Source organism: Aythya ferina (assembly GCF_964211825.1).
Source record: "Aythya ferina genome assembly, chromosome: 7".
Taxonomy (NCBI): Eukaryota; Metazoa; Chordata; class Aves; order Anseriformes; family Anatidae; genus Aythya; species Aythya ferina.
This window is the reverse complement of record NC_140302.1, coordinates 9884960-9902765: the sequence shown is the minus strand read 5'-3', so window position 1 is coordinate 9902765 and position 17806 is coordinate 9884960. Positions and strand designations below refer to the sequence as shown.

Here is a 17806-nt window from a genome sequence, read left to right as displayed (position 1 = left end):
TCAGCGCGGCGCCCCCGCCGCCATGTTGGGGCCGGGTCCCGCACCCCTGGTGCCTTGATGGTGTTCAGCGCTTATTAGTGCCGCTTTTTTGCAGCGGGTGTGCTGCTGCCCGCAGGCTCCGAGCCGTCCCCCTCAGCCTCACGGTGCTCTGTGGCACGGCCTCAGTGCTGGGGGCTCAGACCAGCCCTGCGAAGGGAGACGCGCTGCCCCCGCTGCTCGCGGCTGGCTAGGTGCTGGCTGAGCCTCCTGGCAAGGGGTGGCACATCGCTGGGCGCTACAGCTGCTAATTGAGCGCTAACCTCATTAGGAGCAGGCAGAAGCCATCTTTAGAGCAATCACGGTATGCTGACTGAACATGAATTCAATTAAAAATTATGGTGAGGACAAGCAGGCCTTCCCTCCACTTGGGAGGGAAACCCATGTGTCCCATCGGACTGAACGCCATCGCAGTGAACAGGGCACATACGGTTGGGTGGACACCAAGATTTTACTGTAGGGTTTAAGTGTTTATTTTGTTCCCTGTAGCCTTTCCCCTTTTCCACAACTTTTTTTTTTTTTTTTTTTTAATGCTTCATACACTGGGAATATGCAGGCTTGAAACAGCAAAATTCTAACTGTGTTACTGTGCTTTGGAGCAAATCCCAAGTTTCCCAGTACTTGTCAGAACTATTTATTTCCCTCCTGTCACTCCCACTCAACTGCCAATGCCTGTCCCATCAGCTCTTGCTGCGCTAAGGATCTGATGCCAGCTCTGTACCAAACTGATGTTTATATGTCAGAGAAGTTTTGCACTATTTAAATATGTAATAGGGGATAGTTGCAATAGTGCCTCTGGAATGGAAGTTGGATGTAAAAACTGGATATTGTGTAAAAAAACACACTGCTTAACTATATCTTCATTTGTCTCTTAACTCAGACATGAGTTAACAAGACTAGAACCAACCTGCTTTAACAAACCAAAAAAAACCAAAGCACACTTTAACAAATCCAGAACCAAACTGGTTGTGGAAATACACTGCGTTGCCCTTTGGTTCTCTTGAACAGCAAGGGGCTTGATGTGACCTATCATTTTTTCTACTGTATAGCATCTCATGACTCCGTAACGCCGTCCTCTGTCCTTGCTTGGTTTTGGTATATCAGTATCCTTGCCGGATCAGCAGATACTTGCAATCAGCGTTGCGGTTCCTGTGGTTAATTGCTTCACACAACTCTCTCAATAGCACAGCATGACTTCTCAGTAGGCTTGTTTCTTCAAAGGGTAATCTCATAGGAGGTGGTCTGGATACAGGATTACTCATAGAAGGACAATCTCATTAATAGCTTCCCCTCCTGAGATAGAAGTATTTATTTTTGGCAACTCTTCATTGTTACTGGTAATGCAATTCCACTAGAGATGATGCTTACCAGAAGTTCTCATAAGCCAAGTCTAGAAACTCCATTTTACTTTATTTCCCAATGTGTTTATTACACATTAAATCTAAAAACGTATTCATAGGTTTGCATCTAGAGTACCATCTCTTGAAGCAAGGCACATGGGAAATGCTAAGGCATGTGCTCAGTATGAGCCTAACAATACAAGCAGTGCATATCCTGTGATGCTTGCAGTAGTTGGCTCAAAGGAGTTCCAGTGAACACCCTTCCCTGCTTCTTATCTGCAGCAGGTGCACAGCCAGGTTCAGCACATTCCACTTGCTACTGCTATGAAGTCAACACGTGAATCCATGCCCCTGACGCACCAGTGCTTTCTCCCAGTCTCTTTTGCTTTTTGTCAGTGGAACAGGGACCCAGGGACATGGTAGATGCTCCATTGGTGGAGGTTTTGAGGCAAGACTGGACAAAGCCCTGGTCCGACTCCAGTGTTGACCCTGCTTTGAGCAGGAGGTTGCCCAGTCTGGCCTCCAAAGTTCCTGCAGGCATGACAGAAGCATCTGTGTTTCATACCAATTTCACAGCAGAAGTCATGGCAAATCTAAGGTTAAGCATGCAGTTATGATTTGGTCAACAGTTAAACTCTTACCTGTAGTTTTAGATGGATAGCACTTGTCTCATTTTCAATTTTTCTTCATTCTAAATTTTCAGGCTATATTGCCCTGGATGAAACAGTGCCTTAGAAGTACAGAATGCTTTCCTGAAGATGAAGGTAACTGAAGAAGCTTCTCAACCAATTCTGGCCAACAGGTTGTTTTCAAGTTTGTTCTTGTTCTTCAAACATATTCATAGGTAGAATCACACTGTAGGAACTTGCTTATGGGCCCGTGAATCCATTTGAGACAGACAAACTAGGCAATAAAGCCAAATGAAAATCATTAAAACGTAACTTCTGTCTGGCTTTCACAAGTGTTTGCTAGTAGATTAGCCCACTACAAATACAATAACAGCAACCCTTTGCTGTAATTATTTCTCTGATATGTGACTTTATTATATCCAGGAAGCACATACAAAGCAGCAAGAGGGGTAGGCTAGGGAAGAACACCAGCATACAACATTTAGCTTCCAGATAATGAATTCTTGTTGAAATTACACAGAACACTAAACTTATCCTAGTATTTTATTGGGAAGTTAGCAATGGAAGCAGCAAAGTGTCTTCCCACTAACTGTGGAAGTGAATCAATGCTGGCACTGCAAAAAAGCCTGCCAGCGTTTGGTATGTTGATGATGAGCGAAGCAGTGCTAACTGCCGTTTTCTTAACTCAGAAAGAATTTGAAATGCTAGTTTTCTATTTTAACAATGAGTTAGGAGAAAATTGCTAGAAAATTGTTTTCAATATTTGCAGGTGTTTCATAAGAGACTCCTCACAACAACAACAACAAAAAGTATTCATTCTTGATAACTTTATTTTAGCTACATCTAAAACACACCACGTTTTTTTCAGATTGTCCTTTTAGGTAAAAATAAAACTCTAAGGTATCCTGACATCAGCAATGGAATAATTATCCTCATCTTTCATTCTATACCACTGGCTGTGTTTTCTTCAGGAGGATCTATTTTGATTTTTAATGCTATTTAACCTGATGAGGGAATGTGTAATTATCTTACCTCTTCTTTAATTTGGAAGAAAATAAATAAGGCAAGACACTTCACCATCAGTTAAAACTTCTAGGGTATCTGAGGTTTGCAGCTCTCACTGGGAGTAGGTTTGCTAATGAAGCTTTTGAAGCCACAGTGGTAGTGTCTGATTGTAATTGCTGAAAGGTGATTCTTGAAGAGGTTTATTTGCACTAATCAACACCATGTTGTGCCTCAAAGCCTGAGTTCTCTTAGATGCACTGTTCCTACCGAGTTATTCTCCAGTAACTATACAGCCTTTTCTGTTTACTTCTGTTCTGGCACCATATCTGTTTTTGTTCGTTTGTTTTTTGTTTTTTTAATGGAATCCTTTGAAGCTGCTCTTCAAACCTGTTGTACAGTTAAAACTTCGTAATTTCTTTCTAACACTTTCCTCTTGCAGCCCCCAACCCCTTCTCCCCTGTTGCCTGACCCAAAGGGACCGTTATCAAAAGTGTTAATGTAAAATATCCAAGGGCTCAAGGGTGGGCTGTAAACATCAAATCTATCACATCCAGAGTAACAATAATTTCTTTGTTTCTAAATGGCCACCATTAGGAAAATTTCACAACGCTGGAAGCAGCTAGACCATATTAGAATTTCTTATTTATAACTGAAGCAGCTTTGCGCTTCCTTTAATCTTTGTTGCCTGTATTTTACTGTAAAGTTGTTCTCCTTGTAGGAAAGTAGGAAAGTACTCCTTCTAGGAGTAGGAAATAGTCTGAGAATCTCAGTCATCAAGATGAGCTCACAGTTCGTGTTTCACCTTGCCTGCAAATCCATTAGCAGCCGCCATATCACTAGATGGATTTTCAGAAAACATAATGGTGGTGTTATTGGAAAAATGCAACAGCTCAGCCAAAGCTTGCCCCCAACATGTTGTTTTGTGCTTGTTTTATTAGCTCAACGTAAGTTGTTCTCAATTTGCTCTAAATTCCTTGCAGACTAAATTGCTGTACAGCTCAGGCTTTCACATTACGCGTCCTCCCATGTTACAAATCTTCATCTGGATGCTGAGCTCACTGAATCATATCAACACTTCTTAACATGAGGCAGTTGTGGTGCTCTGGATCCAACACTGTAAGTTTTTGTTTCTCTAGTTTTCTTGCCAGGCCAGCAAACAAAGGGCGCCTTTAGGGCGTTTGTTTCACTAAGGTGAGAGCGGTGCTGCTACAGCTCTATTTTAAAGCATTTTGAGTGCGTTTGTGAAATCCTGGGCTGATTAATCATAATATCACCTTGATCGCACAGTACGCTACATGAAGAAGAAAACCATCAAGTGAAAAGCAGAAGCCACAGTGAGATGAGATTTAGATCATAATGATGTTAGGTTTGGATTTTTATCCCTATTTTTATCCCGTTGCATGTCAGTCAAAGGCAATTACAGACATTGCCTTAAAAGAGCAGAGGACCTTTCTGGCATAACACCCACTCCCATGGACTTGCACACTGTTTGTGGAAGGCTGTCACTGAAGCCAATTAAAGAAAAAAATAGAGAACTCTGTAAAGATGTTTGGAAAGTGAGAGATAAATCCTACCTGTCATTTCATACTCAATCCAGCCAACAAGTCATGAGCCTCACTCATTACCACCGCTGCACATTGTAGCAAGAGAAGGATCTAGCTCTGAGTAGCAAGGATTGCGTGTCACTTTGGGGACTGTGATTAGCCCAAGTCTTACGTAAATGGGTCTGAAGCTGACAGTTCACTCAGTGCTCTAAAACAGCTAAGAATAGCTGGCACACACTGTCACCACGGGCGCTCCGCGTGCGACAGAGGCTTAGATGGAGCGAGGTGGAGACTGAATTACGATCCCTTGTGCAGACAGGGTGAACCTTGCAGGCCATGGCTGAGCTCATCGGCGAGACACCACTGAGGAGCCGAGTTGCAATGTGGCCAGCAGACCAGAGCACAAAGAGAGGAAGCAAGCATTTTGTGTAAACAAAGCCTTTCAGACAGAGTTAGCACCTTCCCAAACACAGGCCAAAACACACATGGGTCTCATCTGGGAGGTCAAATTTTGTGGCACTTCTCTGTTTTACTTTTGTAACAAAAACGTACAACCTGTATCACCTGAACCCTAACACAGCAGCTCAGGTCCCTGACCTTCTGTCTCATTCTCTCACCCAGACGACCTTAGATAATCTCCCCCACCTGGGCATATTCATTTTTGGAAATACCTAAGATACAAACTACTAAACATGACAGTATGGTACTCTGGCCACCAGTTACTTGTATTTTGTCTCAACCCTGAAGAAATACTAAAGCAGCAGTGAATACCTGGCATTATCTTTTATTTTGAAACAACAGATCTGGTCATTGTGATCTAAACATCACATGCACACCATTCAATAAAGCACTGGCTGAGTATTACGAGGGATCAGGATTTGAAGCTGGAATTAACTTCTGAAGTCATAGTTCTATCGGATCATTGCCACAAGTTTTCAGAACAGCAAAACCCTACTTAGCCTGGTCATTTAAATGTATAAATGCATTATTTGACCATAGACCAAATGTTTTTAATGGGTACAATTTTACACAAATCTGTCAGGAGCTTTTACTGGACTGTAACAGAAACCAATCTAAAAGTAATTTATTGACATTTTGGGGGCTATCTGAAGGTTGCATGTAATCAAGATTTGAGGCAAAAATGGGGATGTTTGTTTAAAGCAAACAGGAATTCAATTAGCCTTGAAACCCTTGAAACTGCTGGGACCAAAAGTTTTCCTAATAGGCAAAGGAAACAACGCCCAAAACTGACATGCAGAAGGTGCAAGTTCATCTGATTGTTCCTGGATCTCACATGCCAATGACTGACAAACAAATTTAAGCAGTCAAAAACAAAAAATCATAAAGTCATCTGTCTTCCACCTGACTAGGTACTTAATTTGCACTAAAAAAAAAATCTAGTCCTCATGATTGCCCATAATCAAGTGGTCAAATTTCAGATAGCAAAAAAAAGCTTAAATTTCATTGCATTATTAATCTCCTGTATTTGGCTGTTATTTTTTGTGTGTGGAGATGGCAGAATGAAGGACTGGTGGACCCAATCAATCAGTAGGTGTTTTTTTCATCATCAATGCTCAGGGAATTGTCATCACCAACAATAAAGTCTAAACGCCACTTGGCTGAGATTTACAGCATGAAAGAATTAGAAGCCGCCTTCTCTCCAGTTATGGTATGTTCAGTCCTTCCTCAGCACACACTGATCTTTTTGTCTTTCTCCTCTAAATGCAAAAGTTTTGATTTTCCACAGCTTGTAGCAATCAGGCATCCCTTAATTCCTGACCCATATTTGGAGTAGGTCAAGTAATTATGAATGAAAATGCCACTTTGTTTATACGAATTTTGTTTATGACAGAGATTAAGTTATTAAATTTGTACTCCTGGCATCTTATTAATACTGTTCTGCTGTAAAATTCCTCAGGCAACAGGCAAAATAATGACTTAAAACTCCTGCAGAATAATTACCTTACAATGCAGTCATTTTGAAGACAGAGTTAGCTCTGGATTTGAAAATACAATTTTTTAGGACCTTATCCATTATATAAAAGGGTGCAAAATACAATTACCTTAATTTATTTTCATGACGTTTTGGTTCGGATCCAATCAATTCTTAGTACATTAAAGAAAATCTTGTCGTTATTCAATGATGAAATTTAGCTATTCAAAGCAGTTTTCTTAACCTTTAATTTTGAAAATGTAAATCTTCAGATCTTAGCAAAATGAACTTCTTGCCATGGTCACACACTTTGATTTATACAATATCATTTTTGTAACTGGTGTGCCAAGGCATTCTGAAGAATGAAATAAATTAACAAATTCAGCACTTTCCATCAAATTCCAGCTGAAAGCAGTGTACATCTGAACAGGAGTGATGTCCTTACTAATAAAGGCACACAAGAGGGTTCTTCCGATGCATCTCTAAAGCAGATTTAGTAAATTACATCTAAATCTTAAGTGGATACTCCTCAAAATTAATTGGCTTGATTTAGCTTCCTTTGCTTCCAATTGGAAATAAACAGTTTTATACACACATTAAATTTTTGGGTTGACCTGTGTGGTGCCAGGAGTTGGGCTCGATGATCCTTCTGGGTCCCTTCCAACTTGGGATATTCGACGATTCTATTCTATGATAAAGGTCATCGTTTGAGATAATTAACTTGCCTGAATGTTCGTTCCTTTGTAGGTACACCTGATGTGAAAACAGCATAACAGATTAATTCAGCAAGTAGATTTCCTTTCGAAGTGAAACAGTCCAAATTCCTGCAATGGGAAAAAAAATATTTTCCAGAAGCTCTGCTGTGTACAGGTTCCACTGCTCTCTGCTTGGGAGGTTTACAGCTGATTAACTATGCATTAACAACCTGCTCTCCCAATTGTTTGTGACAGCTTCTTGGAGCTGCTGCAAAATATTGCGAGGTGGGGGTTGGCCTGTTCTCCCACGTGCCTGGTGACAGGACGAGGGGGAATGGGTTTAAGTTGAGCCAGGGGAGTTTTAGGCTAGATGTTAGGAAGAACTTCTTCACTGAAAGGGTTGTGAGGCACTGGAACAGGCTGCCCAGGGAAGTGGTGGAGTCACCATCCTTGGAAGTCTTCAAAAGACGTTTAGATGTAGAGCTTAGGGATATGGTTTAGTGGAGGGCTGTTAGCGTTAGGTTGGAGGTTGGACTCGATGACCTTGAGGTCTCTTCCAACCTAGAAAATTCTGTGATTCTGTGATTCTGTGATATGCATCAACCAGCGTGCACAGCATGGTGTGTGCGCATCCCCATGTCTCCATAAACCTCCTGGCCCTGCGCCACAGTATTACTGAGAAGACTTGGAACATACCAGGGCTTCCTTTAACTGCGCACCAAGCGCCACCTGCCAGAACCACGTAATTAACCCTAGCTGACAGCTCCGTTAAACAAAAATTGATGATATTGCTGTAATGGAGTTATCAGTGACAGATACCTCCTGTACAGCTTCCAGGTCACACTCACTTAAGCAATGATAGATAAATGAGCATAAAACACTGTTAGCACAAACCAAGATCATAAATACTCAATTTTTAGTTTTTTTTTTTTAAAAAAAAAAAAAAAAAAAAAGCAACTTCAGACAGCTGCAGCATCTTGCAATTTCCACGGCTTTATGGCTGTGTTCACTCTTGTCAAAAATGTACCACAAAATAGAAAAAGGAGGGTTTTGGTAGATATATGGATGCTTATATAAATATAGATATGTACTGATGTGTGCATATATATACACACACACACACACACACACACACAAGTTCTCCATCCAGATTTCACTAATACTGCTTCACCATACTCTGGCTGATCCACAAATACATTGGTGAACCTGAAGGAATTTGAAGCCGCTCTTGGTAACCCAGCATTCTACATCCATCCATCCATCCATCCTTCCTGGGAAGTTGCTTAGGCTGAGAGAACATTTTAACAGCTTGGAATGTAAACATTGGGTGTTGAGAAATTTGGTTGTCTGGGACTCCAGTATCCAAGTACTGACATAGCTGGGAAGCCAATGGTTTGCAACTGAGAAAGAAAAAGACAACTGTGGGATTGCAATTGTGGTTTATCCCCAAGGAGTTTTCTCGTCAGGGCTGTACTTGCCATTAACAAAATTTATTCCTAAGTGAGGTTGCCAGCCGCAGTTAGATTGGTGGCAGGTTGGGACAGGAGACTGGCAGCCGCTTTCCCAAAGCAGAAGCAGAGTCTTGGAGCAAGTTCTCATGTTTCCTCATCACCTGGGATTTACAGGTTATAACATGAACGGCACCAACCCTGTTCTACCCAGTCCAACTACCTGAAGCCTACCACCTCCAGGCTGTCCAATGCTTAGCCAGATGCCTCTTACGTAGTGATAATATTGCAGCCACTTGTGCGAGAAAGATTAAATCTAAAACCAGAAACAACAAGCAGTGCTTGAGGATAAAGGGAGAACTATTGTGTAGTAGCAAGCGCATGGGCAGCCGGAGAGAGCATTGCGCAGGACACCCCTGGTCAGCACCGCTCACTCACGTGGTTCTGGTTCACTTCGTTATCAGGCCCTCCCTGTTCTGTTTGCCACCAAAGACTCATTTTTTTGAGCATTACAAGCACAGTTCTGCCTCAGACCAACCTTCCTTTACCAAATACGCTAGATAGATTTGCATATTTGTTAACTTACTTAACACACACAGCAGATTTAGGTATGGCTTACTCTTAGAAGAAGAGGGTCATAAATAAGCCAGGAAATGGGAGCAACTGCAGGATGGAACAGCAATAGGAAGGAGCAATCACCAAGAGCATCTAATTTAGGAGCTGCTCTGAGGGATTGCCATTTGAACTGCCCTGAGGTTGACTTAAGGCTGATTTGCATGGTATTTAAATACACAAACATCCTCAGTGCATGTCCAAACTGAGGAGGCAAATTAAGAAAAATATTTTAGCGTTCAGTTGCTCACGGTAATTGAGAACTTGGGTTCTCAGTGTCTTTGGTTCATCTGCCCCCACATAAACACCACCCTGTATTGCTAGAGCTAGTTGAAACGCCCTGAGGTAGCAAATAACCAGCTCAGACCCCTGGTCTACTGCAACAGTAAACGTGGTGGCTGCTTGCACACTGCAAGTGAAGGTTTTTACTAATTCTACAACTGCACCTTTTAAAAACAAGCCCTTTTTTTTTTTTTTTTTAATCCTGCTTCCTCTTCTTTCAAAATAGAGATGAAAAACCCACAAGGCCACTGACATTATAAACAGCAACTTCTTTAGACGCACCAAATGTCATTTTTGATTCTTACTTGAGAAATCCAAAGATCCAACATATTTGGCTGGAATGATACAAATGTTAAAATATCTCTAAGGAAATCCATGTTTTGTTGCAATTGCTGCTGGACTATAGACTTTAATGGCTTCAATCACACAGCGAACTTCCATAAACTCAGATACATCTAAAACCTTAGGAGCAATCAGAGCTTATTTTATCTTAATTTTCTGTAATGTTAAAAATACAATTCCTTACTGATTTTTGAAAAAAAACTCAGTAACATTCTCCCATTTAGGAGGAACCAGTCCCACTTTTACAAACCATGAAAAACATTTACACAACACGTTCACTGTTTGTTTCCTTAGGCTCTTAGGTGTATTTCCTTCATGAAGTTCAAAGACTAACTGAACAATTAGTTGCTTCTCAAACACAAATTAGGGATTAATATCAAAATGTCTGCATATGGCTATATACATTTATGAAATCTCCCACTAATGCTCACACTCTCCATATTCACAGTAGTTACTTCCGTTTTAAATTGCTGTGCAGACTGAATCATCTGCTACATTGTCATACAGCATAAACGTATTATTTTTGAGACAGAATAATTATTAGATTAACTACTGTTGTAGGATTGACAGTCACGAGGTACAACTATTACTGTAGTCACTAGCATTGTCATCTACATTCAAATGTGCTGGGAATTTCTCTGTCCTCAGAAGTATATTAAGAGACAAAGCAGACCACATTGCTTCAATCTTTTTTTTTTTAATTATATTCTACAAAAATCATGTAAACATTAGCATACAGATCCAGAAAAAAAAATCAATATAATATAATGATGCATAAACTGTAAGTTTTGAAGAATGTCAGGAACAGTTCACCAGTCTATAAATTAATATATACAGTAATGGGTACTCATCCTAAGGTAAGAACACCTCATAACTGAGGAATTTAGGTGAAAGAGCTGTAAAACAAACAGAAGCGCTCTGTCACCAACTTTACTATGAGGCAACATGGCAATCTAAATGACTGCCTGTTGTTGTTTCATATTAAGGATTCAATTTAGCTGCTAAAACAAGTATAAAACAATAGTTTTGGTAAGAAGTTTATTTGAAAACATGTATCAAACATCCTTAAAGTAATAAAAAACAAAAAAAACAATACTCCATAAACAAGTTTCTGGAAGAGTGAATCTGAAGCTTACTAGGCTGCAAAGATCCTCAGCCTCTCCACTCCACACTGCTCCAAACAGAGCACCAAAACTCATGTCTAGCTGAAGGAAATATCTCAGGTAGTTTATAAATGGAGAACAGAGGCTGGATGGAAGAAGTGAGATGCAGAACACATATTGGGCTGATTCAAAAGAGTTGAAGTAGATTTTTTTGCCATCTTATTTGGTACATTTTTCATACACAAAAACATCACTTCCCCTCACAATATTGCACTAATAAAGATGTATTTATTTACAAGAAAGGGGAGGTCACCTCTAGCCACCTAAAGCTTTTTGCTATATCTTCTTCCAGTTGGTTAGGAACAAATTCTGTTTACCTTTTCTATAGGAAATCCTGAGTAGTTAAGTGAAGAAAACTTGGCAGCTAGCACCAATTTTCTTTCTTTCTTCTTAATTAACCAGGGGCATTTGTCATCAGCAGTGCATCTAGAAATTCTGTCATAGTTAAACCTAAATGCCAGAATAAGAGCTTATGATAAAACACTTACTCCTATTGACAGAATCTCAACCAACACTGAAACACTAGGAGCAGGAGAAAAGAGTTCCACTAACCTAGAGGATGCAAGCTGCAAACAGCCTGAAATTCTATCCCATTTTTTTTTCTTAAAACGGACACAAGTAGAGAAAACCACAGCTGGTAAGAATAATAGGAAGAAATCGCTTAAGCTGCTGTGTCCATCACCTTTTGAGCAACACACTTCCAACCTTCCCACTGCAGTGTCAATTCTGCAGGTACTTGCAAATGACCAAAACTCTTTGCTGCTGCTCTCCCACATGAGCAGCTCAAGCAGTGAGTGCTTTATTGCAAGGCAGTAACTAAATGCTGGAAGCTGTTGGTAGTCTAAATTATACTTCAGGATTAGAGAGGTTTTATCAGACATTAGCCAAAAGGATGTGTTGGTACTACAGCCTCAGCTCCCTACATTTCCTGCTGCTGTTTTACTTGTGTTGCTAAGCTGGTAATAGCTATGACAGACCAGACAAATCTAATACAGAAGAGGTTAAAATAAGCAATTTGGGCTTAAACTTAAACTCAGTTTAAATTTCTGATAAACTAACATTCCATTGAATTGGCCCTGTATGCAGACCTGGAGAAGTTTTTTCACAGATTTATCTGCAGTTTTGTGTAAAATATTAATGTACTATAGAAACATTAATTTGTTACTCACAGAGACAGTAATAGCACAGCTTTTACACAGCTTTTGACCCTTCTTCAACATAATCATTCCCATGTCTCGAAAGACAAGGGCACAAACAACTAACAAGACCTTAGTTCTTATCTGTAGCTTGAAGATGCTCCTCCCACTGATAAGTAAACGATTTCCATTACCTTATGTTATCCCATGGGGATTTTATGCTCACATACATACATATTGCAATAAAGGAGAACTGATATGAGAATATAAACACGATTAATTCTGATGAAGTTGCCAACAACAGTGAACTTTGAGAAACTTCAGATATACTGTTTAAGACCTTGTTCCGTGTTGTAACAGCACCAACAAAATGGCTTTTAAGTTTGATGTGAAAAATGTTTCTTTTTGTTTGTAACTTTGATCATGTTTCTCATTTCCCAGCCTTCTATAGTTCAGACTTTCTCTACTTCTTCATGATAACTTTTTGTCTGATTTGGTAAAGATACAGCAGTTGTGAAATACTTTACAGCTCCCTCCACAATCTTTTCGTCTTCAGCCATTTATTAAAAAGTATATTAAAAACAGGACATTAAGTTAAATGAATGAAAAAGTTGGTAAGAACAATGAAAGTACCGTGGCAGTCTTAACGAGGTAATCAAATTATTACAACTTTCAGTACAAGTGACCCTTACAATGCTTCTCTCTAAAATCAACCCAGGAGCCATAGAGCTCCACATACTCCAGCACTAAGTTCAGTAAGAAATCTAGATAAGATCTCTCAAAAATAAAGGCAAAAGAGTACAGAGAAATCTTCTGAAGTCCTTCAGCAATCTCTTGACTGAAATACAAGTGTGTCCAAAATCTCCTGCTTAACAAGGTATAATGCAAACTAGATTTACCAAGGAAATCCCTTCTGTACACACATGAACAAGGTTTTCATGTATGAAACTATCAAACAAACAGAAAAACCTCTCATAGTTCAATTTTTGTTTGATGTTTGATAACTACCAATGCAATCAATATATATTAAGTTATCCAATTCATACATTACACTCAGCAATTCAAACAATATACCAGTGGGAGGAGGAGCTGAACAGTATTCTGACCAAGCACATTTATTTTAGTCCTCAAAGCACAACCCTTTTTCTTCATCATCATCGTCAGTAGAATCTGCATAGGATTCAACGGTGTTATATATGAACGAGTACAGCTTGACATCTGGTCCTGAAGCAGAACAGCATCTGCATTCTTCGTTGTAGTATCTGAGTAACAGCCTATAAATGTCCCCTTAAAAATAAAAAGGAGTAATGTTTAAAAAAAAAGTAAGATCATGCTATGCAAAGAATGTATGGCTGCAACTGAAGACTAGAATCGCGCACACACTGAAACACTCTCCAGGAACATTCTTTACATGAGAAGTGAATGAGGAGGTAGACAACTGCATAAGGGGAGCCTTCCTGTTTCCAAGTTTGTTAGAACATAGGGTGGACTCCCTCCACTTTCTGTTCAGCTCTCTGCAGAAGCTATCTGACCTTTACTTTGCATACGTACCACTTACAAACGTACTGCCAATTACCTAGCTTTGTGCTTCTATCTCAGACACTTCAGTTACAGTGGGGCAAGGGATGTATTGCTTTTCTTGTATTGCTGCTGTGTAACAGATCTGACTACTAATTCTTCTTACAGCATTACAGGATTAAGCCAGAACCATGATAAGACATCTCTATTAACAATGTGAAGAAGGTGTAAACAGATATATTTTTGGGGGGAATTATTTTGAGTTACATTAAAAAAAACTTTTACAAATCTTTGGTCTACCATATGTATTTTCATTTTCCAAATTCTGGAGCATAACTCCAAAGTGTGTTATTCAGGGATTCTAGAAGTCCAACAGATTAACATTGTTCAGCTGACCCTGAATCAAGAGCTCCCTGCTCTGAAAACAGGCGCAAATAAACTGAGATCCACTTGCTTGGGTTCAGAACTTGATTACAGTAATTCTTACTGGACAGTTTCCACTTATAGAGAAGTCTCTGCTGAATGAAAAGATTTTTGTATGCTCACCAACAGTTTGGCCCTTCTCACAGAGAAAAGTGTGCATGCTGTAAATATCTCGCATCAGCTCCACATCTCCAAAGGTAAAATAAACAATATCGCGTCCAGACTCAGCAGCTGCCAATATCTGTATTAAGGCTGAAATAACAGAAAACGAGATTACACTCATGAATGCAGGATAAAACAAGTTGTTGAAGGGAAAAAACAGCTTAAGGTTTACAGCAAATCACCATACCACCCATCTCCAGGTGAACACTGCAAAGCAATTTGAACAATAGGCAGATAAGCTGCTTCCACTTTTAAAACAAAGTACAGAATATTGGGCATTGCAGCTCAGAACACTCAAGTATTCTGGTGCAGCCACTAGCAATAATTGCCCTTACTTTCTGGATAAACTCTTTAAAAAGTAAGAATAAAAATGTGAAGTCCATCCCCCGTCCCAAGATGCACACAGCTGTTACTTATCCACTAAACATGTGCATCAGCATAAGGAAACAAGCCAAGAAACCTTAGATCCTGGTTTAACCTATTTATAATTGAGTCAAAATTGTTGGGTACAAAGTGACTGTAGCAAGTCACAGTTTCTATTCTCCACCTTCCTTCTGAAGGAATGGAGCTTACTTTTTTACTGGCTTAGCCACACAAAGCAGGAGCTGATCTTACTTCCATCTCCCAAGAGATCTGTGATTCTGCAGCCTCCTACTGTGCAATTTAAGGTATCAATTTTACTCGTAATAGAAGTATGCAGCATGAAATACAATGGCTTGTTCTGACCTCCAAAAAGGGGGGGTCTTATGGGTACTGCTTCAATAATCATCTTTGCAATAACAATATTAATCACATTTTAATTAATTACGGGGTAGAAAACATTTTATTCTAAATAAAACAGCATATGTACTGAATTACTACCTGCTAGTGGAAACTAAGTAGAAAGCTCTTCAGAGCTCAGCTCTGAACAGAAATTTAATAAAATATTGCATTCTCTAATCAAAAAACTCTTGTAAATCCATAGGTAAAATTATAAATTACATGATTCACATGCGAAATCAATCTCAATCTGGGAATGATATTTTAATTAAACTACTGAACCAGCTGTGGATTTGGTAAAGCTTCAGTAGTTCAGCTTTTAAAGGGCCTAATTAACTAGCTTGCATAGGGGAACAGAATCTAATGAATCTTCATATTCATTCCAAACAAACAATGCAGTTTCACTTTACAAAAGACATATTAAAAGTATTCTACTGTTTATTTTGGCTTGCTATAAATCTCATGAAACAGGGGTCGAAATTTCTGTCAAGAGCCAGGCTTCACAGTCTTCCAGGCATTAACAATACACGAGGCCATCCAAAACCTCCATCGTACCAACACAAGAGACCACCAGTAACAGAGCTTGGGGTACAGGGGACTGGAGCACTCATGTCCCTTGTGCCCCACCTGATGTGACCGTGTTTGGTTCTGCAGGACCCACACCCGAAGGAGTGGTTTTGCTGCCATCCTTGACCTTCTTCTACCACCTGGTGAGCCCAGGACACCAGCATAATACAGATCCTCCCGGGGACCCACACAGCCTTGCAGACCCAGCAGCTGGAACAACAAAGTTCTGCTTCAGTCCAATTTCCCAGAGGAAAAGAGGTTATCAGCAGGTTACCTGCACCTATAAATGGTTAAATCATCCTCTGGTTTCAAAACCAAGACAAGATCTTCCAACTTTCCCAATCATATAATCATACATTTTCAGTATTTGAAGTCTTATGTTCACGCTAATGTTTTGTGGAAACATCCCTAACCTAGATAAAATGAGAAAAATTCCAGCTATCAGGTCTTTCATTCATAAAGCCAGATTCAGTTCAAACACTTCAGTTTTCACAACATCTATGACCTTGATTGTATCCATGTTTTTATACATGGTCACGTTCCTTCAATTCATGACTAAAGAAATCATGGTAAAATACGATACTGCATTATGGAACTTATCCAATTATATCCATTTACATAAAATCACTTGGTTGTTCTGAAGTCCCTGTTACAGATCCAGATACTACATTTGAAAGGATAACGGTGTATATATTTAAGAATATCACATGAAAAGTATTTTCATCTTTAATTTAATAATTATGAAAATTGACATTACAATGCGCTGCCAAGCCAGTGTAATCAAAAAAGATTTTGGGGAGTTGCATAACATTGTCGTATTGATAATCTTAGAGTTCAAAAACATTCTGAAACAAGGAATTTATGAATCCCTGTGAAGCATAAAAGGTTGTTCTGCAGTATAATTTGGTTAAAGAGAAGTGGAAACCATTGAGAGAATTTGCAGTTTAAACCAACCTTATACAGTATTCCAGAACAAAGGGAGAAACGCCTTTACTACTTAAGGCCATGTAAAAGCATCTGAGCTAGAAACATCGGTTTCACTTGGTTATCACAAATCAAGTGCAACTTTAAGTCTCATAAAAAACACACAAGACAAATTATTGTACCATCTTCCTAGCTCATCGTCTACCAAAAAATTAAATCATCTTTTTTCCAGTCAGCATTGGCTCAGAGAAAGATGTCACATGCTAAAAACTATGTCCATATCCAATAGCACGTCCCTGTCATTTAATTCTCTTTATTAAGTATTGATTTTGCGGAGTCAACTAAGAAATTAAGCTCAGTTTCCAAGAGAGCAACATTAGACTGAGGAGTTACTGATCTCTTTCTCTGTAAGGCCTGCCAAAAGAACAGGAGATGACTTAAGAGTACGCACACATTTTAATGAGCACTTTCATAACAGCGGCAATTGGCTGTTAAACATTAATTCTGGCAAACTGGGGGGAAAAACAAGGTTGATCTGAAACCAGAGGAAAAGTTCATAATATTTTATTTTGAGCTTTCATTTATGTTAAAATTAAAGAGAGTTCACTGCAGATTTATTGACTCTCATGAGCTCATGGCTCATTTCTTTGTTGACAAAGACATCTTTTCTTATGGGCTTCCTCAACAAATGGACTCAACTCTGGTGGTCTTTGTCAGTATACCTTGCTTCTGAGCTCTGACTGATGGAGGAGAAATAAAGCAATCCAGGAAGCACTCCTTAGGCCAAAAGTTACATCCAGTGCTGAACAAGTTACAGCCTAGACAGATGAGCAGTATTTTTTATCAGACACCAACACAACAGAAAAAGAGGGATATTATAATCAGATCCAAGAGGGGTCCTTAGGAGTCCTTATGTAAATCAAAACATTGATTATGATTCATGCTAGGAAGGTTTAATAAAACATGATCAGATCCTACTTTTGGTATTGACAATCTGCACTTGGCAACCAGTTTAACGGAAATCAAAAACAACTGTCATGAAAACAAAGAAATTTGAAAGAAAAATAGATTCTCAATGAGTAAGAGATGATTAGATCGAAGACTAATGAAACTGATAGCCTGATGATTGTTTATTTGATAATGTAATGCCCTAAAGCTGTTCAGAAAAAAAAAGTACTCTCCAAATGTTTGAAAATAATAAAAACGTGAATTTCTTTGCAGAGTATGAATTTTTAGGCATAGGCTAGAAAGACCAGTCCAGAAAGATCAACTGATTTATATGACTGAG

General features: G+C 39.4%; 2 protein-coding genes and 1 long non-coding RNA gene across 9 annotated transcripts in view; 1 reads left to right on the top strand and 2 right to left on the bottom strand.

Moving 5' to 3' along the window:
• Window positions 1-2174, bottom strand: part of OGDHL (oxoglutarate dehydrogenase L) — a 57971-nt gene extending 55797 nt beyond the window's left edge. For 4 of the 5 annotated variants that reach the window (XR_014694793.1, XR_014694794.1, XM_084525324.1 and 1 more), the window contains exon 1: window positions 2018-2173. The gene's annotated coding sequence lies outside the window, so the exon portion shown is untranslated. Of the gene's footprint in view, window positions 1-2017 lie in introns of all 5 variants that reach the window. The other variant, XM_084525322.1, reaches the window with a different exon arrangement.
• LOC311439537 lies at window positions 8-15834 on the top strand. Its single transcript, XR_014694797.1, has 3 exons — window positions 8-340; window positions 2080-4126; window positions 15682-15834. It is a non-coding gene; the product is annotated as an uncharacterized lncRNA (long non-coding RNA).
• The window catches only part of PARG (poly(ADP-ribose) glycohydrolase), a 63569-nt gene continuing 56310 nt past the window's right edge, over window positions 10548-17806 (bottom strand). For 2 of the 3 annotated variants that reach the window (XM_084525326.1, XM_084525327.1), the window contains exons 17-18: window positions 14230-14358; window positions 10548-13452 (exon numbers count right to left, since the gene is read on the bottom strand). In XM_084525326.1, the coding sequence (XP_084381452.1) occupies window positions 13286-13452; window positions 14230-14358 (296 nt within the window). In that variant the 3' untranslated portion in view covers window positions 10548-13285. Of the gene's footprint in view, window positions 13453-14229; window positions 14359-15197; window positions 15805-17806 lie in introns of those variants that run through there. The other variant, XM_084525328.1, reaches the window with a different exon arrangement.